Consider the following 22,055-nt stretch of genomic DNA (forward strand, 5'->3'; position numbering starts at 1 on the left):
AACATTCCTAGCACACTATTAATGATGTTCCATCAGACAGTGAAAATAAAGGTGGGGGAGAAAATGTATTATGTGAGACTTGAGAAGTATTTTCCTCTTCGAAAACAAAATCTCTGCTCTCCCACACCCCCCCTGAATTTGTTAATATTACATATGCTTGACTCTAGCACGAAGTTGTTGCGGTGGTCTCAGATCTTCCATGATGCGCTGCTTGCTGACTGAAGGCAGCAGCAGCCTGTTATACTAAGGTGTATACAAAGCAATCTTAACTGTTTGAGTACCTTACTAGGAGATTCCCCATGTCAGCATATCATAAAAGTTGTACTCTAAAATTCATCAGTGATTTTTCAGGGCTTTGGAGCTTGCATTGTTTTTACAAACTGGAGGGGTTCTGAACTTTTAAGATGCATGGTGGGAGGCTGTTCCTCTTAGAGAGTGGCGGTCTGACATTCACTTTGGAACAATTAATTATGTTGTACATGCTTGAGGGGCACTCTCCTTGCCAGAATGGGCAAACTGATCAAATCTCTTCCCTGCAAATGTTTTCTGTTTATCCAGTTTTAAGTTAGTGCTAGAGAGTAGGAGAATATAGTAAGCAATAAAATCAACACAATTTTTAAGTCTGATAGATTAATTGAATTTCATTGTTAACCACTAATACAAGATGGTGTTAGGATAGCAATGGAATTAGTAATACTGTTTCCAAAATAATTATGAAAACTGGACAAAACTTGCTAAACTTTAAGACTGTATGATGTTAACATTGAATAGCAAGACCTTGTCTCTTCATAAAGAGGCTTTCCAAGTAGGTCAGGCTCTGCAGCCTACCTGAGGAAAATATATTTTTAAAAAAATCTCGTCTTTCTACTTAGCACTGCCTTTTGATGCTACAATGAACTAGTCTTAAATCTGGAACTGTAATTAAGGTACTCACTTCGTTCAAACAAAGTAATTCCTTTGGTGTTGTGCATGTTCCCCTTCAAGTACAGCAGATATCAAAAGTCTGTTAATTAACAAAGATGGTTGAAAGGCAAAATAAAATGCTCTTTAGTGTTTCTGGTTTGGAAATAACATGACAAAGCTATTCTGAAGTACTTAATATTTGAATGTAAAAGCCAAATCTTTATCCATGAGTCACTGTAAATTCTCTGATCTGAAAATGTCAAACAGTGTGTCTAAATTGATAGAAATTACATTTAAAAATTTCAAAATAAATTTAAATTTTCATTTAAAGTATTTGCTTTTTATTTAAAGAACTCTTATTGGGAATGCATTTTTAGCCTGCAGGGGCAAAGTGATGAAGGCAGCAAAATGGGTGAGTTTGATTTCACTGTCAAACATTGTACAGAAGAGGGGAGGAAAACACGTAAATGACTTAATTTGTCTTAATCTTAGATATTGATGACTCCTGCTTGATTTTATTACCCTTTCTTCTTCCCCTCTTTACTTATTCATGCATGCTTAAATGATTTCAAGACACTTCCATTCCTGTTCAGGTTAACTGATCCATGTTTACGGTTCATGGATTACAGCCATCCTTGATGCAAGTCTGCGATCTCAAAGAGCCAAGTTACAAGGGACCACTAAGTAAAATAATTTTTCTGGATAGCATTTGGCTGAAGAATGTCTTCATCTAAACTAAAGGATGGTTAGTCAATGTTCTAGTCACTTTAGAAGCCATAGGCGTGCTGTTCTACAAATTAAAAAGCAGCAAGTATTTTTAAAATTGATCTCAGTGAAATAAGGCTTTTTTTGTGTAGGTCATTCTAATGATAAACTTTCCTGTATGTAACATAGACTGTCAAGAGATGTCCTTGAAATGTTTTTGTAGTTTATGGTAGACTGAGTATTCTCAAGTTCTGGCTGATGTAGTGTCTTGTCCCCCTGCCCGGATCACCAGGTATTCATGCTTTCCCACCATCTTCACTGTTAACAGGGTTATTGAGATGATAGAACCGGACCTGTCTTGTCAGGCAACAGAGAGTCTTAAAATAATAACTTGGCTCAAAAATTGTAATAGTCCTTTGACAAAAAGGTAGGCTTGTAGTGCAAAAGTTCCTTCCTGAATTTGTGGGCGACTACTGAAATACATCAGTTACTTTATACTTGTTTCTGAAATGGCAATAACTTCAGTGTGATTTAAATGTCTGAGCCTGTTTGAAGGTATTGTGTCATAGTAAAAATGGATCATGCAGAAAATTTTCTAATTCATTGTTCAGACACAGTACAGAAATTCACTGAATCTTTAATTTCTGCGCTTTATAGGGGTGTGTTGAGACTTAATTTGTCTCCAGGATTCTAGAGACAGATTGGATTCTAGGCTATTTTAACACCTGCAGTTGAATAGTGGCTACTTTCCCTTTTACTCCCAGTGAGGCAAGGTAACTCCTAGCATGTTTAAATAATGGGGAATATAGTTTTGTTAATGCAGCTGGCTAGAGAATAAAGTCTTTTTAAGGACTTCTAATTTCAGTAACAGCTTTACTGAGAATATGGCTGAATCTTGCAGAAGGTACAAGTGAGGATTTTTAAGAGGTTTTAATCCATTTTTGGTAAAAAAGGAAACTACAATAGCATTAGTAAAGCATTGTCAGGTGCTAAAGTCTGCAATTTGTACAAATTCTGCTTGCTTCAACTGCAGAAAGATGCTATATAGCCAGGCTTAATAACCCAGCCCTTGTTGGTACTAATGGTTTTATGTGTATAAAACCGGATGGATGAGTGTCTGAGGACACCCAAATGATGAATTCAACTTAGAAATAGTTAAATTTTGATGAGCATCAAAATAGTATCTTCTTAACAGGTAGTTAGGTCTTAAAAAAAAATACACTCAAGTTTTTTAGTATAAAAATGAATTCAAAACAGTTCTCTCTAAGTCCTATGTTAATTATTTTGAAGACTACACTAATAGGTGGGGTTTTTTTTCCTCCAGGAATAAGCTTGTATTAGTGATACTAAATGTCTTATTCACAAATTGCAAACACCCTAATTTGCTGTATTTCAACACTGTAAATGATTATTTTTTTCCTGTGTAATAAGGTAGCTTGTATCAAACACAAGTTCTCTGTGATACCAAAAACTCAGAAAATTAAAATTCTTCTCAACACTATGCAGACATGAGAATGTTGTGAATCTTTATTGGTTTTGATGCAACATGCTCAAGAAATACCTGTATGTAAAGGGCAAAAATGCGTCTGAATAGTTTTTTCAATTTTGTTACTAAATCTCTTGGAACTTGTTTAATTTAAAAATTTGAAGGGTTTAACTGAAAAATGAGGAATTAATTTGTACATGTACCTTCATCATGGAAAGAACTGTGATAGGGCTGTGCAGAGGAGGAGGAGGAGGAGGGGTGAGGTTTGCAGGTATATAGTCTCTTTTCTCGCTTGGTATTCTGTGTAGATGTGTGGGGTGGTATTTGGTTCAGAAAGCATCCGTGGCCTGAGCAGTGCTTCCCTGCCTGTGAAGGAGCACCTGCAGCCCAGACCAACGGTACCAGTTAGGAGTATGGATTTCCTAGTCTGAGAATCTGTCAAGTCCAGAAGGTGGATGATGTGCTTTATGGCTAAGGACGAGTCATGCTGAACTCGTGACTTCCCACAACAGAAATGCTATGCCGTGTGCTGCTTCATCGCTCGATGCATTCCTTTGAACAACTTAATGAGAAAGTTTAATGTTACTAGGAACTTTTCTCTAAAGACAAGGCTATCTGATTTAGAGTTCAGAAAACTCAGCTTGATACCTTATTAATATTGAACTGCAATTGAATATTCTATTTGTGTAGAAATAGAGATAGTGGGGGAGGTAACATTATAAACTGCCTTACTGTTTTCTGATCTCCTCTACAGATTGCCATCAGCTTTCAATGCTGAGTACTTAAACAGTCGTGTGGTTATTTAAAACAGACTGAATCTCTCTCCAATTAAGTCTCTGTAGCCGTCTTCATTTATGCCTTTCTGTTCCCAGTACAGCTATCTGTTCTGGCTGCTCCAGCTTGTTTCTAGCAAGCTGTATTTTCTAAGGGGTCTATGGCAAGCTAATGTCTTAATTTTGATTAGTCAAACGAATTTCGAAGCGGTCTTAAATTGATGAGGTCTTGTCTATGTGTAAACTTGCACTAGTTCAGTCAAGTGAGGTGTGTATAAAGGATTTCTTAAATTTTTGCTTTTATGATAGTTTATTTAGGATTTACTTTAAATGTCTTCCTAATTAGATTTAGCTAGAATTACTCTTTAAGATAGAAATAAGAGGAATTATCAGCCTTTCACTAACCTTAACTAAATCTTTGACAATGTATCATTTTCAGAGGCAGGACATAACGAAAACTAACTGCAACAGATCAGAATTATTTTGCTTGAAGAAAAGTTTGAAGTAATCAGCTGTAGAGTGGATTGTACATGTAAGTGATTTCTCAGACTCTAGTTCATCTGAAAACAAGGTGCTCTCTCAAGTAAGCAGCTTGTGCAATTATGTAATAAGGAAATAATTGAAGTTGTGAAAACTGACAAGCACGGGAGCAAAAAACCTCCTTATATTTAAGAGTTGGATAGTTACTAGTATCTACAGCTATGCATCAGATTTATGACCACTGGTGTATTTTTCCAATATGCAAATCTAAGTATGGAATATCTTTGTCCACTTCTGTCACATTAGACATTAACCACTTACTTAAGACCTGTTCGTATTTGAAAGACTTGTTTCTGTAACTAGTTCGCTATAGTCTAGTGAAAATGCAACCTACACTAGATCCATAAATAAATAACATCTGTAGAAATGCTTCTTTTAAGTATTAATGGTGAAGCTAGGGTTTGCAGGGTATAGTTTGTTATGCTTTCAACCAATATGACATGTTTTAAATACGAACAAGGTGCTAGCACAATTCTGGATTAGGTGTTACATACAGCAAACTTACTTTGTGGAAGGTATCTGACTACTGCAAGTATTTCATGAACTTTATAGTCTTAAACTTATTTTCAGCTTTCAAGCTGGAGAAGTCCAGTTTTTTGTTGTTGTTTATCAGTCTTGACTCTACATATCAGCTGATTCACTGTACTGTAGATATTAACTGTTGTGTCAAGATGTGCAATTTACTTATGAATTAACAGAGAAGCTAATATTGTCACAAGTTCATGCCTATTCATGTTGTGCTGGCTGTCCTCGTTTCAAGTAGCTAAAAGTATATAGTTTTCTAATGCTGTTTCTCCATGAAAGCAATTATAGCTATGTAAACATGAACAAAGATGGATTGGACATTAAAATGACTTAATATTTTGCATTCTTTGGAGGATATTTCTCAAGACTATTCTACTAGGTATAATTAAAGTTACATTGCTTCATGTACATAATGCTTATCAGTTTTAATTTCTTAATTTGTTTGCTGGTACACGAACCACTGTTGGCTTTCTGAGTTTCAGCAGCAACATTCAGAGTGATATTCCATCCTAGTGGAGAAGAATTTACACTTTATTAATGGTTTTGAACAGGATGGTCGGTGAATCTTCAAAACTGTTCAGAGGCCTACATTATTTTAATGTAAGTAGTTCCTTGTGGGGATGGTTTAGGAATCAGTCTGTAAATAAAGTAATCAAAGTCTCATAATAAATGCAACTTGGCACGGCCAACACTGCGGTTGGGAAATACATGTTACATGAATTCTGTTCTAAGCAAATGCTATTCCATGGAAAATATCTATTGGAAGAATCTAGAAAAGTATGTGGAATATCTGTTCAGGTTACTGAAAAGTCATTATTAGGCAATAATTTCTTGATATATCTAGTAAGAAATAAAATTGAACAGCTAAATGAAAATTGTCATATTAAAGTTCCAGTGGGTAACTTAGTAGGCCTGGCTTGTACCCAGAACTGTCCAGCTTTGCTTGGACTTTTTGCCAGTACCATGCTGCGCATGATGATCCAGATGTCCTCTGTACTGAGCACTGCAAGTTTGAGGGGAAAACAGCTTTTACTAAACACCTAATTGCTGATCCTTCAGGGTCCTGCCAGTGACCCTGAACGTTTTTCAGGTCAGCGGTACTACATGGGCTGGCAAATCCAGTAAGAGAAGTAGAATTACTTATTTTGGTCATTGTTTAATGACAACAGCTAATACAAGCTAGGAGCTGAATTGGCCAGTGACCAATGCAAGTTTCCAGGGATTTTCAGTACTTCCAAGTGTGCAAAATCAAAGAATTTTCTTAACCATGTAGCTAAGACTTCCAGCTAACATTAGTGCCATGATTTGATATGAAAATGCATGGCAATCAAGATTTCTTGATGCTTGCTCTGTCACGAGTTTCCTTTCATCTTACCAGCTTTGAGAATGGTTCCCTGGCATGTGGCTCCAACACAGCTTCTGTGGTTGGTCCTTACTCTGAGGTTTTATCCCAAAAGAGAAGAATCTTGCAAAAAGACATGCAATTACTAGCCATACTCTGCCAGATTATTTTTATGTTGTTCTTTGTAGCTGTATCAGTTCTTTGGGAAGTCATTAAATCTTTTCCTAACTCGCAGTGCCATTGCTGTTTACCTCAGTGCTGCCAAAATCTTCTGGCACCCTAATCAAGTAGTGTGAATCCAGAAACTACAGTCTTTGAAATAAAGGTGTCCCAGGAGAGCAACTGAGACATGCCTATTCTGCTTTAGTCAAGTCCTCCTCAGACATCCTTACTGTTTGAATGGTAAAGTCATTTCATGGCCTTAAATATACTTGCCTTTTAATAGTGAGATTGAATGTTGCTCAGCAGTGCTTTATGCTGTCTCAAAAATAGACCATTTTCAAGAACTGGAATGATAGTGGGAAGGAAGTGAGGTGAACTGTGGGAATTGTTGGACACCAAATCACAGAAATGTATTGCTTTCTGATAGGTAGTCTACAATGTGCAGCAGAAAAAAATGTCTCATACGACAATAGAGCATAGCACTGTAGCCTTGTAACATGGAATGTCTCAGCCCTCTTTTGGAAATGGTGGTTCTGCATGACTGCACTGTTGCACAGCAAAAGTGTCTTGATCCACAGGATGACTGTAGTGCAGACCAGGTGTGCACAGTGATCTTTAAGATCAGTTGAGGTTTGGAAATGTGCCTTTTTTGTCGCTACAAAAGCTACAATTCTTTGTGCCCTGATACCACATAGTTGCACTGTTACTTTACTGTTCCTTTCTGTAAGAGTGTTGCATGACTGGGAGATTAAAACAAAAAATGCAAAATTGCTTGCTGCTGAGTACCTCTCTTTGGAACAGGAGTGGCTTGAAAGATTGGTCTTCTAAATTGTTACAGTGAGACTGTGGAGAAGCTATTAGTGTGTCACGGTGATAAAGGGAAGACCATTCTGAAGGGTGGAAGGAGCAGCAGCACTGAATCCTCCCTGCTTGCAAAGCTGTATTTGAGAAGCAGACTTGAGATGTGAGAATCCTTATAGGAAAATACAATTGAAAGTAATGAGGTGCAGAGAACAGAGTAGGAGTAATCTCCTTAAGAGTAACTCCCATATTCACATCAAGGAATGTTAGTGTCCCAGAAAGACTTTGTCCTTAAAAAGAATGAAATTTAAGTAATCGCCAACCTCCAAATGTGTATCTTAAAATGAGCTTGTGCTTATTACTCCCTAACTCCTACTAGAAACTTGATAGGATGCTTCTGTTGCTCACCTTGAAAGGAAACTTGTATGTCCATGCTAAAAATGCAGATCTGTCTGTCACTTGAAAGAGAACTTCTTTACTACTTTTCAAGCCCTGAGAAATGCATTTGAGTAAGTCTCTTACTGTTCATTACAGGATGCTAACTAAAGTTCATAAACAGTCTATAATGCTGCTTATTTTAAACTGGAAAGTGTTATCATAAAAGTATCAGTGGAAAAATAATCAGGGTTCTGTTTGCAACTGAAATTCTTCACCAAGAATGTTGCTTGAGTGGGGAGGAGGAAGGGGCTTGAACTGATGAAAGTGATAAAGTCGCTGCCTGTATCATCCAAGTGGTGCTAAGCTAACTCATGACTTGAATGTATTAGGTGTGCTCCCGACATGTATCTTCCGGCTTAGTTTTGTTGAAAAGGAATCCAGTTACCTACCTTGAGACTACTCAGCAATATGCATCAAACTGTGGTAAGTGATGGTGATCGAAAGATTTGCTTCCAAAGCACACTTTTGATCCAACTTAATATGCTAACGTAGATGCGTCTGAAGGATTTCAGATTAGTACACGGAGTTTGGTTCTGTGTGAAGTTGTTGACCTTTTGATTAGTTACAAGGATTATAAGAATCATTTATTTCAATAAGCTGGCATGACAAGTAGTGAAGCATAGGAAACATTCAATGTCCCCCAAGCATTCAAAAACAACTTAAGTAGATGTGGTCCCTCCCTTTCCTCAAAAACCTAAGTCTGGAGTTCATTTTAAGTTGCTTTCTGGCTTTAGTCCCTTTTGGATAAATCCTGACATTTTTTAAAAAAGTTGTTCTTAGAAGGCTAGAGAGAATACTTTGGGGTTTTTTTGGGCGGGGGCAGTTGTTAGCAAAAGCTGAGATTTCACATAACCATATGCCTTCAGGCTGGAACTTGCTGGATTTGCTTATATTAAAGCTGATGCTCAGATTTTTTTTTTTTGCAAACTGCAAAGTTGACAGCCCTTACTTCCTTTTTTGTTGGGTTTTACTTGTTCTGTTCTTAATATAGGACTGTGGAGCTCATCTAGTCTCTCATAATGGGAAATGATAATGTCTTTTCAGAACAGAACTGGAGTATATACCTTCTAGGGCAAGCTTACTTTTAAGAGTACCCAACAGAAGCTGCAAATGTGGCTTTTGTTGTCTTAGGCGGTGGTTGCTTTATCTGCGTGTTGGCAGCTGCAAATGGTGGATTAGCTGAGGAAGAAAGCGGGAGGGAGGGAGCAAGCTGCAGCTCCTGGTCTTGATTTCTAAACTTCCAAGTGGCCTTGAACCCTTCCTGCTGTCTGAGGATTTACTTCTGACTAAGGAGAGCTTCTGGGTGGTGCCCCCTGCATGTGAACAGAGGAGCCATTCACACAGTGTTCTTTAGAAAGCCGATTTGGTGAACTTTCTGATGTTACCTTAGATTACCTCTTATTTCTGCCTCCTGATGCTAATGGATAGATTTAAAAAGAAGACAGTATAGTGAAATTTCATCTTAGAATTAGTTAAATTTGGCAGAGGGCAGCAATTCTCTGAATACTGTGAATCTAGGTTTAGCTGAATAAAATGTAGGGTTTACTCACTGAGCTAGCAATGCACAATTTGTGTCCAGCTTGACTAGTTCGGAATTTACTGCAGGCCCTGGTCCTGCAATGTGCTTCTCCTGAAAGGACCCTCTCCTTCGCGCGGAGCCCTGCCGAGTTCAGCGGGGTGCTGCAGCAGTGCAGCAGCTTGCGGAACCGAGGTATTTTGCAACCAAGCTCTAGAGCACTGTTGCAGAGTGAAGTGTTAGAACAGCTTTAATGGCCCATCATTGTGGAGCTCAATAAATAGCCCTTTTTCTTCTCTCTCCTTGTAGGAGGGAGAGAATTGGGTCCCCCCTGTCCGCCGGGGCAGCTGCCGCAGGAGGGACAACCCCAGCTGCGCCCCGAGGAGCCGGCGCTCCCGGCCCGGCCCCGCTGTGCCGCCCGCAGCTCTGCGGGACGCCGCGGGGCCGCGCCGGCTGCGCGCCCCCGTCTCCCCGCAGCGCTACCTTAAGGGGCTGGTTGACATCAGCCGAGTGGGCTGGGCGGTGTGGGTGGGATTTCCTGTGCTGGAGGTCAGCTGCTCCCCGTCCCTCTCCCGTCCCTCCCTGCCGCCCGGTCCCGCTCTCCCCGCGCCGGAGGGTCCCCGCATCCTCCCGGCTCCCTCCTCTCGGGTTGGATTTACATAGTGATGTGTAAACTACAGGATGCCCAGCAGCACTGGAAAGAGGTTTAAACCTACTAAATACATCCCTGTCTCTACAGCAGCTGCCTTATTAGTGGGTTCGACTACTTTATTTTTTGTTTTCACGTAAGTACCGCTCTGGCGGAGGGGGGCCCGGGCGGGGGCCGGGCTGGGGCCGCCCGGCCCGGCGGGGGGAGGCGGCTGGGCTTGACAGCTCCTCCAGGCCCTGCCGCTGCTGGTCCCGCTCCCTGCCTGCCTCCCGCTATCCTTCCCGGCTTTGGTTTGCAGAGGCTTCTTATCTCTCCGTATCACAGAATGTGTCTGACAGTCAGATCCACCATTTCATGGCACGTAAACCCTATCAGACTCCTGCAGCTGCCGGCTGTGTACATCAAAGATCCAGTTACCCGCAGCCCCCCTCTCCCCCGGCTGTGAAGCAGGGCTGGTGTATGGGAGCGACGTGGATCTCCAGCCACGGCCGCCCTGGTGCCGACAGGCGTGAATCCAGCCTGTGTTCTCTCTGGCCGGTCTCTTCTGCTTCAGGAGGGAGCGCTGGCCTTTTCCGTGAATCTCTCGTGTGTTCGGGGTTTATCCGGCAGAACCTTTTCAAGTGGAAGGAATCCTATTCTGAGTGTTATGGATTCTACATATTTTTATGTAACTGTCCCTAAAAGCCTGAGGATCTAATGAACAAATTTAGATCTGCCTGAAGGAGGGAGGGGGAAACTTTTTTTTTCCCCCTCCCTGTTTCCTCTTCTCTCATTCCCTTCGCCCTTAAATGCAAAATTGAGCTCTGGTGGTCAGCTTGCAGATCTCCTGTAGTTGTATTAATATGTGCGTGGTGTAGTGCTTTAGCTTTCTGTTTCCTCTGCCTTTATGTAAACTTGAGTTAGGTAGACTGCTAATCCTTCCTATGCTGGCGTAACGGCAGCTTCCCTGCAGAGGCGTTGTTGGTATTTCGAGAGAGATGCTACAAAACCGTGCTCTGAAATGAGCTTTGACTAAGCTGCTTTTTGGGAAGGTGAAAAGATTGCTATTGGATATTGGATTTCACTTAGTTTGAAACTCTGTTTTCCTTGTTCTCCCATTGCTAATTTTTAACTGAGCTCAGTGAAGCTGTTAGAAGCAGAAGGCTATAAAACAGTGGGAGTATGTGTCTATGTCTTTATCCTTCTTGGTTTGGCTATGATACGATTCTCGATGTTTCAAAATGCTTATTACTGGTATGGTAATCTTAATACAGGATTTCAGAATAAAACGCAAATGTTGTTTTGTCTAACAGTTTCTTAAATCAGAACAGATTTGACACTGAGTTACGCTTTTGACTTAATGTGACTTGATTTCTCATTGCTTGTTTTTAATGCATTTGATATGAAGTACTGGTAAATCCTTTCAGGATATTATACTGTTTCAAGAACTGGTACAAGCCCCAAGAACTGGTACAAGTATAAGCCTATCATTCGTCATTTGGGCATCTAATTATAGTTCGGCGCTCGCGGGCAAACACAAGACAGAAGTTGGCTTTTGTGATGAACTTGGTTGACACTGGTGTTGTGAATGTTTTTAAAATGGTTTCATAGTCTTAATGCTGGCACTTATTTTTCCTGCATCTTGAGAAATGGGTGTACACGAAGGTTGTGTTGGAAGCTGTATATTTATTTTCATATGATACTTCCACTGTAGAGCTACAAATTGCTTAGTGATGTAAGACTTTCCTGGTAACACAGTTGTTGTTGAAACATCCTTTTGGCAGCAGGACATCAACTGAGATGCTCGTTTTAGAATTTGTTACTGTACGGAAGAAGCAATTGGCTTTAGTCTATTACTGAATCTCAAACTTAACTCTGCTCCCTCTGTTATCAGTGAATAATTACATGCAAAATGAAGTATTTTTAGGATCTCTCCATATTGTAACTTGGCCTGTGCATCTTGAAGTGTTAGTAAATTTTTTGAGGACTGTCCCAGACATACGTTTTCTGCTGCTGCCAAGTCTTGTGTGTAATAAAAGTAACACATAATTGAGCAACTGTTGTCAGGCAGTATCTGAAGTCCTGTCCATTCAAAAATACTCAGACAAACTTGTATGGAATTGCTGTTGTTTTTTATCCTGAGCAGTTTTAATAAAATCTATCTTTGTCTTGGAATCAAGGCAAGTAGTATGCATGAGATTAGTGTCTTTTGTCTGGTGGTGGGTTCTCTTCCACTTTCCTGAGCATGTCCTTTTTTTTTTTTTTCCCACAGGCAGTGGAAAATGTCCTGAAAATCTTTTTGTTGTGATATGTTATTAAAGGCTGAGGTAGACCTGAATTTTTAGGGGTGTTGATTTGCACAACTCTTTTGATGTTAGGTAGATCTCTGATACGCAACGGTTGAGGTACTGGCCTTAAATTGCTTTAAGCAATGTTATTGATACAATCCATGCTTGCTTGTCATAGCACAAAACTTTATCAGATGAAGATTCACATGGGTGTTTATTAATTCCTTGTTTGTGTCATTACGCTCTAAGGCTGCTATGTCTGTTAATGAACTAACCTGTGCTTAAATACATGAAACTGACGATGGATGGGACTCGGATATTAAATTCTGGGTGCAGATCAGCTCAGTGGGATATCAGGGACTTGAGCAACTTCAGTGCAGTGGAACTGAATAATGGAGGTTAATATAGGTGGGAAAATTGAATAATAACTTTTTTAAACCACTTAATAGAAAAAATAATCCTTTTAGGGCACTGCAAACAGTGTATGAGTAACATGTATGAAAAACAGAGGCTCTGACTCGGCTGCCTCCCTAGGCGTGTTTGTGGGCTCAAGCCACATGAGTGTCTTCTGCTAGATGAAAAACTCTTTGAACTTAAAGGCCAGGGTTAGCTTTTAAGCAATGTAGTCTTTATTTTTAGCTTTTGTCCAAACACCTTTGCTAAACAGCAGCACATATGGTGGTGTTGGTCAGTGGTACTCTTATACTTTAATTTGGGAAAATTCCATTATAGATTCTCCTTTATTCTTTTTCCTCAGCTAACTGTTTAGGATTCACTGTATCGCTGTTATATCCCTTGTGGTTTTATGAGGGGGAACTAAACTATTTAGCTATCAAGATTATTGCCTGTAAAGGCAACTAAATATTGCAGTTGTATTATCGCAGGCTTTTAGCTCTCCATGTGTGTTCCTTTAATAATAAATACAAGTGTGTGAGTAGGTGGTCTAATTTGTCACAGTAAGAGAGTAAACAAGTATTAACTCTAAGCATTATGAAGGAACGTATCAATAATGTTATATATAATGATTAGGTTAATTTACTTATATGAACAAATCAAATGGCATAATGAAGGAAGAACTAATTCTTAACATTGCAAGAATCCAGAGTGATTCAGTTGTAGCAGACCTGAACTTATTTCTACCAAAACCTTTTCTCTTTGATTTCTCATAAGGCTTTTTGTTAGAGATAACAATTTAACCTATTTCAGTGAAGTCTGGGCTCTTATGCCTTGGACTACCGACTGCTGTGATGTAAACCTTAGTGTGTTCATTCAAAGAACCTGAGTTTTGAGAACTTCCCACTTTACTTTAGGTTGCATAACTTCAGTATTAGCCAAGAATGCAGCTTAATTGTCAGTAAGCATAATGCTGTAAAGCATAACATCACCCAATGAACTATTGTGGTTGGACTCGATCTTAAAGGTCTTTTCCAACCTAAATGACTCTATGATTATTCTGGAGCTAAAGTTCTCTTTGCCTGTTTAAATTGTGCTACTTACTGTAGTTTTTAGTGCTGAGAACCTCTGAGTGAGTTTAGCAGCTGCAATGCCTGTATCTATAGATCACACAGGAAGCTAAAAGCATAAGGCTTTAAGGAAAAACTGTGGCTCATTTTACTAAAGAGAAAAAAAGCTCTTCATTTTCTCACTGAATATTGTAGACTAGAAATTTCTGATAAAATATCCATTTTCAGACTGTGTTTTCTGTAGCATGCAGTCACTTGAGCATCTTTGAAGTACGTCAGAAACAGGTAATTCGTAACAAAGGTCCAGGTGCGTCCAGGTGCCACGACTTCTTTGGTATCATGGTAGTAATGCTGCTGTATATTAGTCCCTTAAATGGGATAATAAAATGGCTGATTTTATGGGTGAAGTGAAAGCACAAGTAAGGCAAAAACTCATTCAGTCAATACTGAAAATGAGATGTCAACTTTGTTCTTAGAAGTCGTAATGGGAGGTAATCACAGGTATATGCCACAGACACGTGCAGTTGGCACTCTAATGCAGTCTGTGACACAGGGGAATTTAATATCAATTACCCTCAGGAAACAACCAAGGAGTGATAAATTGGTGGAAAAGAGCAACTGAAGTTGAAGTCACAGTAGGGATGGAAAGAAAGTAGAGAAACAGCCTATACCCTTGGAGGAAGATGGCTGGTAGACTGTACTCAGTAGCAGGGCTGGTGGATTTACCTTAGCAAAAAGGAAAGCTTGGCTTCATTCATGAAGGTTTAAAAAAATTTTTTGTATTCTCCCCACATTTGTATATCATGCAACTGTATTTCATGAACTAGAAAGACTCGGCATTTCTGCAATGGCTTAAACATTCAGGTTAGCTGGATATGAATTCATATACACTTATGATAAATGGACTTCTTAAATCATAAGCACTCCTCCCTCACCTCCTGCAATTATCTGATCCTGCACTGGAATAGCCCTAAAATAAATATGTAATAGCATTTTAAAGTTCAAAACTATAGTAACCATTCTGAATGGTAGTTAATGAAAATATAATTATATGTGTACCTAAAATTCTTGAACTATCTGTTAGATCTCATCCTCTCATGACTCGCATATGTTCATAGATGAAAAAAGGGGAAAGCATCGTCTACTTTTTTGACTTGGGTTTGTTTAGTCAGTAGCAAAGGTCAAGCTAATAGAAGATCATCTTTGCTTTAGTGAATTTGATTTGTATCCAAAGATGTTTTTCTTACCCAAAGTATTTTAAGGACTTCAGTGAACTCCAGTTCCAGATGTTCACTTCTGCCAGTTCAGTGTTCTGATTTCAGTTAGAACAAATGATAACATGTGATTTAAAATGTATATTACAGATGTTACGGAGCTTCATCTGTAGCGCAGGTGCATTTTGTATCAGCCTAGAGGAAATAGAAATGGATGCTGATAAGTAGATGCACAAAAAAGGAAATAAAGATAAAATCGTAAGATCAGATCGTTTAATCTTGATACGCTGCTGGACAGCATGAATTCTGCCTCCTGTCCTTCTTACGGTTTGGTCTCTGCCTAATAACTTGCTGAAAGCTGCTGGTGGATTTGGGTGTAGCTCTGGTGGCAGTTGCTTGTGAGGTATGATGCTAGAAGTTCAAGGTTTACCGTGGTGTGTATGAAAGCACATGGAAACATTGCCACGCTGCTTATCCACTTCCCCCTCGTACTAACTGAACGGTCACACCAGATATTCTTGTAATTCTGAAACCTTTGCAACACAAAGCTCATCTTCCTTGTCTGTTTCTAGCCATTCTAGCAGTTCATTTGATATTGGTAATGCTAATTGTGAAAAAGAACAAATTCTCCTTTCTTGAACTTTCTTTCCAAACCATACTTCACTACTTGCAGTATTAACGTATTCCTGTTTTTTAAAAAATTTTTTCTTCCCACCTGTCAAATCAAGAAATTGCTGGAATTGGTAGGGAGCAGCTTCACAAAGTATACGTTCACTGACAGCCATGCAGATGACATTATATAGAGGAAAAAGGGTGTGCAAAAAAGTACGCATCAGTTTAATTAGGTGAATTTCAAAACTGTCTTCACAAACAAACACTGATTGCAAGTAGTGCCGTTTATCCTCCTGAGATATCTTAACATTTTCCATCTTAAATGCATCTTTAATAGCAGGTTTTCCCTGTCCACTCTGCTTGAGATCCAGAAAAGGTAAGGCTTGCCAGGTTGACCTGAGTCATCTCAGTTGTCGTGTCTGTCAGCTTCTGAAAAATATTTATTCTTGTTATGACAAAGAAATGTCCTTTTAAGCTGTGGCAATTTCATCTTGATATATAATTTTTGTAAAGAGAATCTAGACAAGCTTGTCATGCAAGATAAAAAGACAGGCAATATCAACAGGAAAATCCATTTAACTGAAGTGTGAAAAGCCTTTTTTTTTTTTTTGTGCTGGAAGAGAGCTCAGTTTTACTGCTTTTAACTAGTTGATTCTATCATCTTTGCTTCCAAGGGGACCAGCAAAGTTGGCAATACAGCACACTTCTGAAAGGTATTAAAATTAATTCCTTCAGAAAAAAACCCAATGTTTATTATCAACAGGAATATTTTTTCTTCCTGTAGTGTGGGAGAGGGCAAAGGAGAATCATCTTCGTTGATGGTAGTAAATAGCTAGACATCTTCAGCTGTGGGATGCACAGCTATCTGCATGCAGCCGTCACAGTGGCATTTCAATGCTCGCTGTAGATCTAGTTTTAAAGGCAGAAAAGCTAATGCAATGAAAGTTATTCCTGTACATGGGCCATCCACAGCTGTAGTCAGTGTGTGATTTATGCCCATAGCAACCTCCTTTCTATTCTTCCTAATAAGCAGAGATTAAGGATGTATGGAAATAGGAACGAGAGAGTGTCTCAATTAGATCGGGGTGGGCCTCTCAGCCTTTGTACATGAATATACAAGCAATTTTTCTATTTATGTTTAAAGTCCTTTTGAAGATGCTAATTTAAATACTGTCCATGTTTGTCCAAGTATGCCACACGTGTATCCTTTTATAAATAGAAGCAATCTCTACAAAATTGTTCAAATGACATGGGAACTCAGTTGGTTTGTTAGTAATGCTACTGTTCAAAACACAAATAAAACTTAAACTGAGAGACAGATACATGTGGTGACCTTGGGGCTCTGATTTTTGAGGTTCGTTACCTGCAACAGTTGCTAATTATACACTTAATATTTTTGTGTAAACAACTTATTCTGTTACTAGGTGCTTCTTAGCTGAAATCAGCTGTAGGACCCTGTGGTCTGGGGATCTATGTGGGACCTGTGAAAGATGACCTGGAACAGGTTTTCTGTTGTGATTTTACTTAGTATATAAGCTACAAGGAAACTTTTCAAGGCCTACAGAGGCAAACCGTGAGTTTTGTTTAGCTTGCATTGGAAGATGTCTGGAACACTGTAATAAGGTGGTACAAGCCAATTTAGGTCATGAAATAGATACATTCTGGAGTGGGGAGAAGTATCTTAAAAGCTGAATCAGCGCTACACTTGTGTAACCAGTGCAAAAGTGGAACATTGATTTACTGTCCTTTGATTTGGGCCAGTAGACACAAGACTTTTCTCACTAATCCAAGACTAATGTTCAATTTGGCTGCACTGTTACAGAGCTACTATTAGTTGATCATTTGTCAGTGAGAGCTGCTAATGAAGTTGAAAGCAAGAGGCATGTGAGTTGAAACAGTAATGCTGCAGGTTTTAATGGAAATTCTGTATTATTCTTTTGCAAAGATTACCATAGATTGGAAAACTGTAGTCAGTCTAGATCTTATTTTAACGTATGAGAGGCAGTTTTGGGGATCCTTGCTTGGTGATTGCAATAATTAATTCAAATGAGTGCACCACAGCAGAGTGTATACTACATAAATCTTCAGCCAGTAATCTGTATCCAGAAAGAGGATTTAATTAGTCACTGATTGTTCTTCTGCAATTACTAATGCAATTTAGCTAGGCTTGCTTCAAAGCTGTCCGAAGTGCCTAAAATTCTGAGCTCTAAACCTATTATTCAGACATTAGTGGGTACTTGACTCTTTGTTTTTCTCAGAATGGATATTATAGAATAAACTGTAGAATAACTCAGATATTGCAGTGGTTACCGTGGTTTTCTGTTTGTGAAAGTGTAAACGCAGAATTTGTGGACTTCAAATGTGAAATCCTTATGAAATACCTGTACTCCTGTGTGTTGAGATCATTCAGTAACAAAGGACAGTGGAGTCAGGTGCAGAAAAAAAGACCTCTTGAATTTTAGATCTAAACATAAAAGTAGCTGTTTCCAGCGTACATGTGCACCATTTTGTTATGTACTTTAATATTGTGTGAAGTCACATAATTAGGAAATGCTGCCCTTTGTGCAAGAGGACAACAAGCTCTGTGGAACAAGGCAGACAGTATGAAGATGGGAAAACATGAAATACAGATTTTTGTCAAGCTGCATATAAAATGATGTCATTATTTTTTGATGAAAGGAGGCGTTCATAGAGGCTGACTACTCAGTAATTCCAATGGAAATAAGGTTTGTATGTGCCACTTTGAAATTACTACTATCCAGAAAACCTCTATACGCACTCAGACTAAACTAATAGCAGAATATTCTTAAAAGAACAGATTGCTTTTTAAGTTGGAGCCTAACAAAGCAAACTTGAAACTGCTTAAATATATATGGGCTTTCATAAATAAAGTCAGACAAAGCCTTACTCTCCCAGGATTCTTAAAACTAAATTGGCATTTACATTAGCTCTCTTTCATGTCTTCAGGGAAATAATCCAATGTAGTATCTATATCAACACAACTTAAGTACAGTGCTGGGAATAAGGAAAGCTTGGACATTTCTATAAACAAGCATCATTTTAATTTAAACTTGGGTCAATCACAGAAATGCTTCAAAATTGAAAGGTTCAGCTTAAAACTTTTCTGCCTACTCTGATTCCAGTTGGCTGGAAGAGGCAGGTATTTTCTTATGGAAAAACACTTCCCTCTCCCCCTTTTCAGCCAGTTCAGTTTCAAAAGTTATTTGTGATTATTTTCATTGTGTGTAACCTCCCTTTCAATTTTTTTCTCATGAGTGAGATCTCATTTTGCATGTTTAGCTTTCTCTGAAGATTAATGTTTGCCCTAGCAATAAGACTCTCCAGATGTGTTATGATCTCATAACGCTGAGCACCAGTGGTTAACCCTTGTCTGCTGTCAGCAGCTTGCTGAACCACCTCCCATGTTATACCAAAACCCAGAATTTGATTATGTAGTTTTTTGGCTCCAAGCAGCAGCAGCCATTAGCTGTGCAGGTGGCTGCGCTCTCCCTCCATGGGGTTTGTGTCTGGCATTGGGCTTGGGGACCGTTGCCCAGAGACTTCCCCTTGGAACCACACTGTTAACTTGGCTTCTCCTCCAACATCCCAAGGCGCAGCAGTGGAACAAGGACTTGGGGATGTCTGTGTGATCATCTTCATGTGGTCAAACCTGTGACTTTGATCAGTAACTCTAGGTTCTTTTTTTCTTTAAAATATCTTCTAATTTTTCTCTTGTATGGTGCGTAAGTCTCACATCTATCTTTTGTGTTTGAAGATCTTGCTGCAACCCTTTCCTTATCACCTGGCCACGTGGAAGCAAATTACTTTACTAACAGATCACTCCTTGAATGTAGATGGAGGTTTGTGGTTTGAGTTGGCAATCTAGGTTCGTTTTTGGGCGTTGTACAAACGTTAGCTCTGTCCTTGTGCTTTACATCTGTGGCTTACAAAGGTCTCTAGGATGGAGTTAGGATTTGGCTTGGCAGGACTGATTTTCTCTTGGTATTACGTGACATGTAGCCCTGTTGTTGCCTTGGCTAAAAATTATTAGCAAGACCCCAAATGCATGAACCCTTTCCTGTATATGTGCATTTCTGGTTAAAGAATCTTGTCTCCTTTGTTAACTGCTATCTAGGTGACAACTGGAATTCCCCATTCTCACAAATTTATTGGATGAGAAATGTTATTCTGGTCCCTACCTCCAAATCAATTTTGTTTCTTGCCTGCCTTAAGTTAAAACTTCTGCAGCTGGCCTTGAACCAGGTTAAATGCTTAAAACTGTTAGAGAAGTGTGCAGAAGCTAGCAAAAATTGCTACAGGTAGAGCCATAACAGTGAACAGGACATGCATGGTAACCCTGTTACAGCATCGTTATATATCAGTTATATAATATGGTTATAATTTAGTATCCTCATTCACAGGGTCATTACTTCTCATCAAATTCTTTAACACTGTTTACGCTGTATGCTAATTACTCTGCAAAGAACCAAGTACAAACTTGTGTAGTAATGCAGCTCTAAAGAGAGATTTCATACTATGTGCATTTTAAAATAACATTGTACAAAGCAACAGCCTCTGTCTATAGCTTTTAACTTGATCAGTGTACAAGTAGGCTGGCTTTGCACGTATCGCATTTTGTATAAATGGCTAACAAGTCTTTGTGGCAAAACTGGAATTTTTTTTCAAATGACCAAGTTTTGATAATTCTGTAGGAAGAGGTATATAAAGTGAATGCTTCCTGATACATAGTATGAGTCAAACAGAAGGAGATAGGAAACCACTGAAGCTGATGAGGTAACTTCTAATTCATGTATGGAAGTTGTAGTATCTGCAGCAACCAAGGGGATAATATTTACCACAGAAATTTCAAAGTGCAAAGACAATGCAAGGTTAAAATAACAGGACTTGCTGGGTGTGGCCATTAAATCAATGAGGATTTATTTTATTTTTTTTTAATTGTGGAACAAAACTTCTAGTCCATGTCCAGATGCAGAACTGTATCAGGAAATAAACTGCAAGGACCACCTCAGCTCCTCTCAGCAGAGCTCTGCTGAGAACATACCCTCATCTTATGCAATATATCCATTTTGAAAGTTAAATTTTGAAATAAAAGCTTGTGTGTATATATATGAGCAGTGTTCTTAAGAAGCTGGGGGATAATGGAGGAGGACAGGTGGACATAGTTTTGTTTATAATAGTGAAAGGATTGTTTCCTTGAAATGGGTTGGTTCTGGTCATGTCATCTTTGTGTATTTTCAGAAAATGGCATTGGACAGATAGATTGCAATGATGATAAAATACAAGTTCTTACATGTGGCTTTGGATTTGGCCCTGCTGATGATGACAGTGTTTCCAACAGGTTGGGAAACATCTGCTTTCCTTCTCTAATGCTTGAGCTGAAGAAGACTTGATAGAACACAGCATAGTGATCTTTTGTTTCACATCTGGGCCCTTTCTGGTAGGAAGCTTTGAGCGTGGTCATAAGCCTTCATGGGACCCTTCCTGACTTATGCAGGGCTATGTGTGATTCCCATTTGGGAGTTGCCCAGGAGACACCATTACTCAGTCAGAGGGCAAGGCTGTAAAAGACACAGATCTGGGAAATGCTCAGGTGTGTGCAAAATCTTATCTGTGGCTGTTTCTTATACTGGTAGTTAGCTGGGGCAAAACTGTGCCATTCCCTTTGTTGATGTGTCTGTCCCTTCTGGTCCAAGCAGCATAAATTGTGAATTAGGTCGTCAGTGCTATCATCCCTGTTCCTCAAAGAGGGAAACTGAGGCAGAGAGGCACTGTACAACTGGAGTATTGGTGTTTAGGAAGTTTTGCACATATGTGCCAACTCCAGGCTAATGTCCTGTCAGCCCAGGACTCATTGGAGATAATTCTTTCAGAGAGGGCTTCTGAAGATAGGGCTTATTCCACAGTTTTTATTCCATCTAATGTCAGTTTGGGCCATCCTCAAATGCAAGGGAATTTCATGCGGAAAGACTGTTTTGTTTCTTTAACACTTAAATCTGCATGAATGTATGAATATGGAGATACACGTACTAAAGCTTCATTGTCTGTCTTTAAAAGTTTAATGGTAACATTGTAGTCTTTAAACTTTCATTTATATGTCATTCCACAATGGCTAATTACTTTTGCCAAATAATTTTTCTTGCATTGTATTACAAAGGCTAGTGGGATAGCGATAAACATGATATCTGTGGTTCGAGAACTTAAAAATTAATGATTCCTTCTCTAGCCTGCTGTGTTTGATTTATAATTCATGTCAGATAAAATAGAAGTGCAAACTTCTGAGCCAGCTATCGTCTCTCCATTTACTATCTAGGTGTTTTTTTTCAATTCTTCCCTTGGTGGATGTTGGGGGTTTGTGAATTTTAGGCTCTGGAGTGCTCCTGAAGAAGGTGGTTGCCAGACCCACGTTTTCTTCACCTACCATTTCCTTCAGACTGTATCCTTTGTAGTATCTGGCCCCAGGACTTGCATTGACCCCAAACTTCATAGCTGCTGTAGCGGACCGCTGCAATGACCCTTGACTTTTAGCATAACCTGAGTGTGTGGTTTATGCTTTCAGAGGCACTTGGCAGAAGAAGGAAATGGAGAAGTACAAGGTTTTTTAAATGTCATAAGCAACTATTTACAGCCACTCTCCATCT

The 22,055-nt window shown here is 39.2% G+C and overlaps 1 protein-coding gene across 1 annotated transcript in view; it reads left to right on the forward strand.

Annotated features, from left to right (window-relative positions):
• Positions 1–9,872: 9,872 nt before the first annotated feature.
• The window catches only part of ZDHHC8 (zinc finger DHHC-type palmitoyltransferase 8), a 113,369-nt gene continuing 101,186 nt past the window's right edge, over positions 9,873–22,055 (forward strand). Inside the window, exon 1 of the mRNA XM_059827705.1 lies at positions 9,873–9,976. Within this exon, the coding sequence (XP_059683688.1) occupies positions 9,873–9,976 (104 nt within the window). The remainder of the gene's footprint in view (positions 9,977–22,055) is intronic.

Source organism: Gavia stellata, chromosome 21 (genome assembly GCF_030936135.1).
Source record: "Gavia stellata isolate bGavSte3 chromosome 21, bGavSte3.hap2, whole genome shotgun sequence".
Taxonomy (NCBI): Eukaryota; Metazoa; Chordata; class Aves; order Gaviiformes; family Gaviidae; genus Gavia; species Gavia stellata.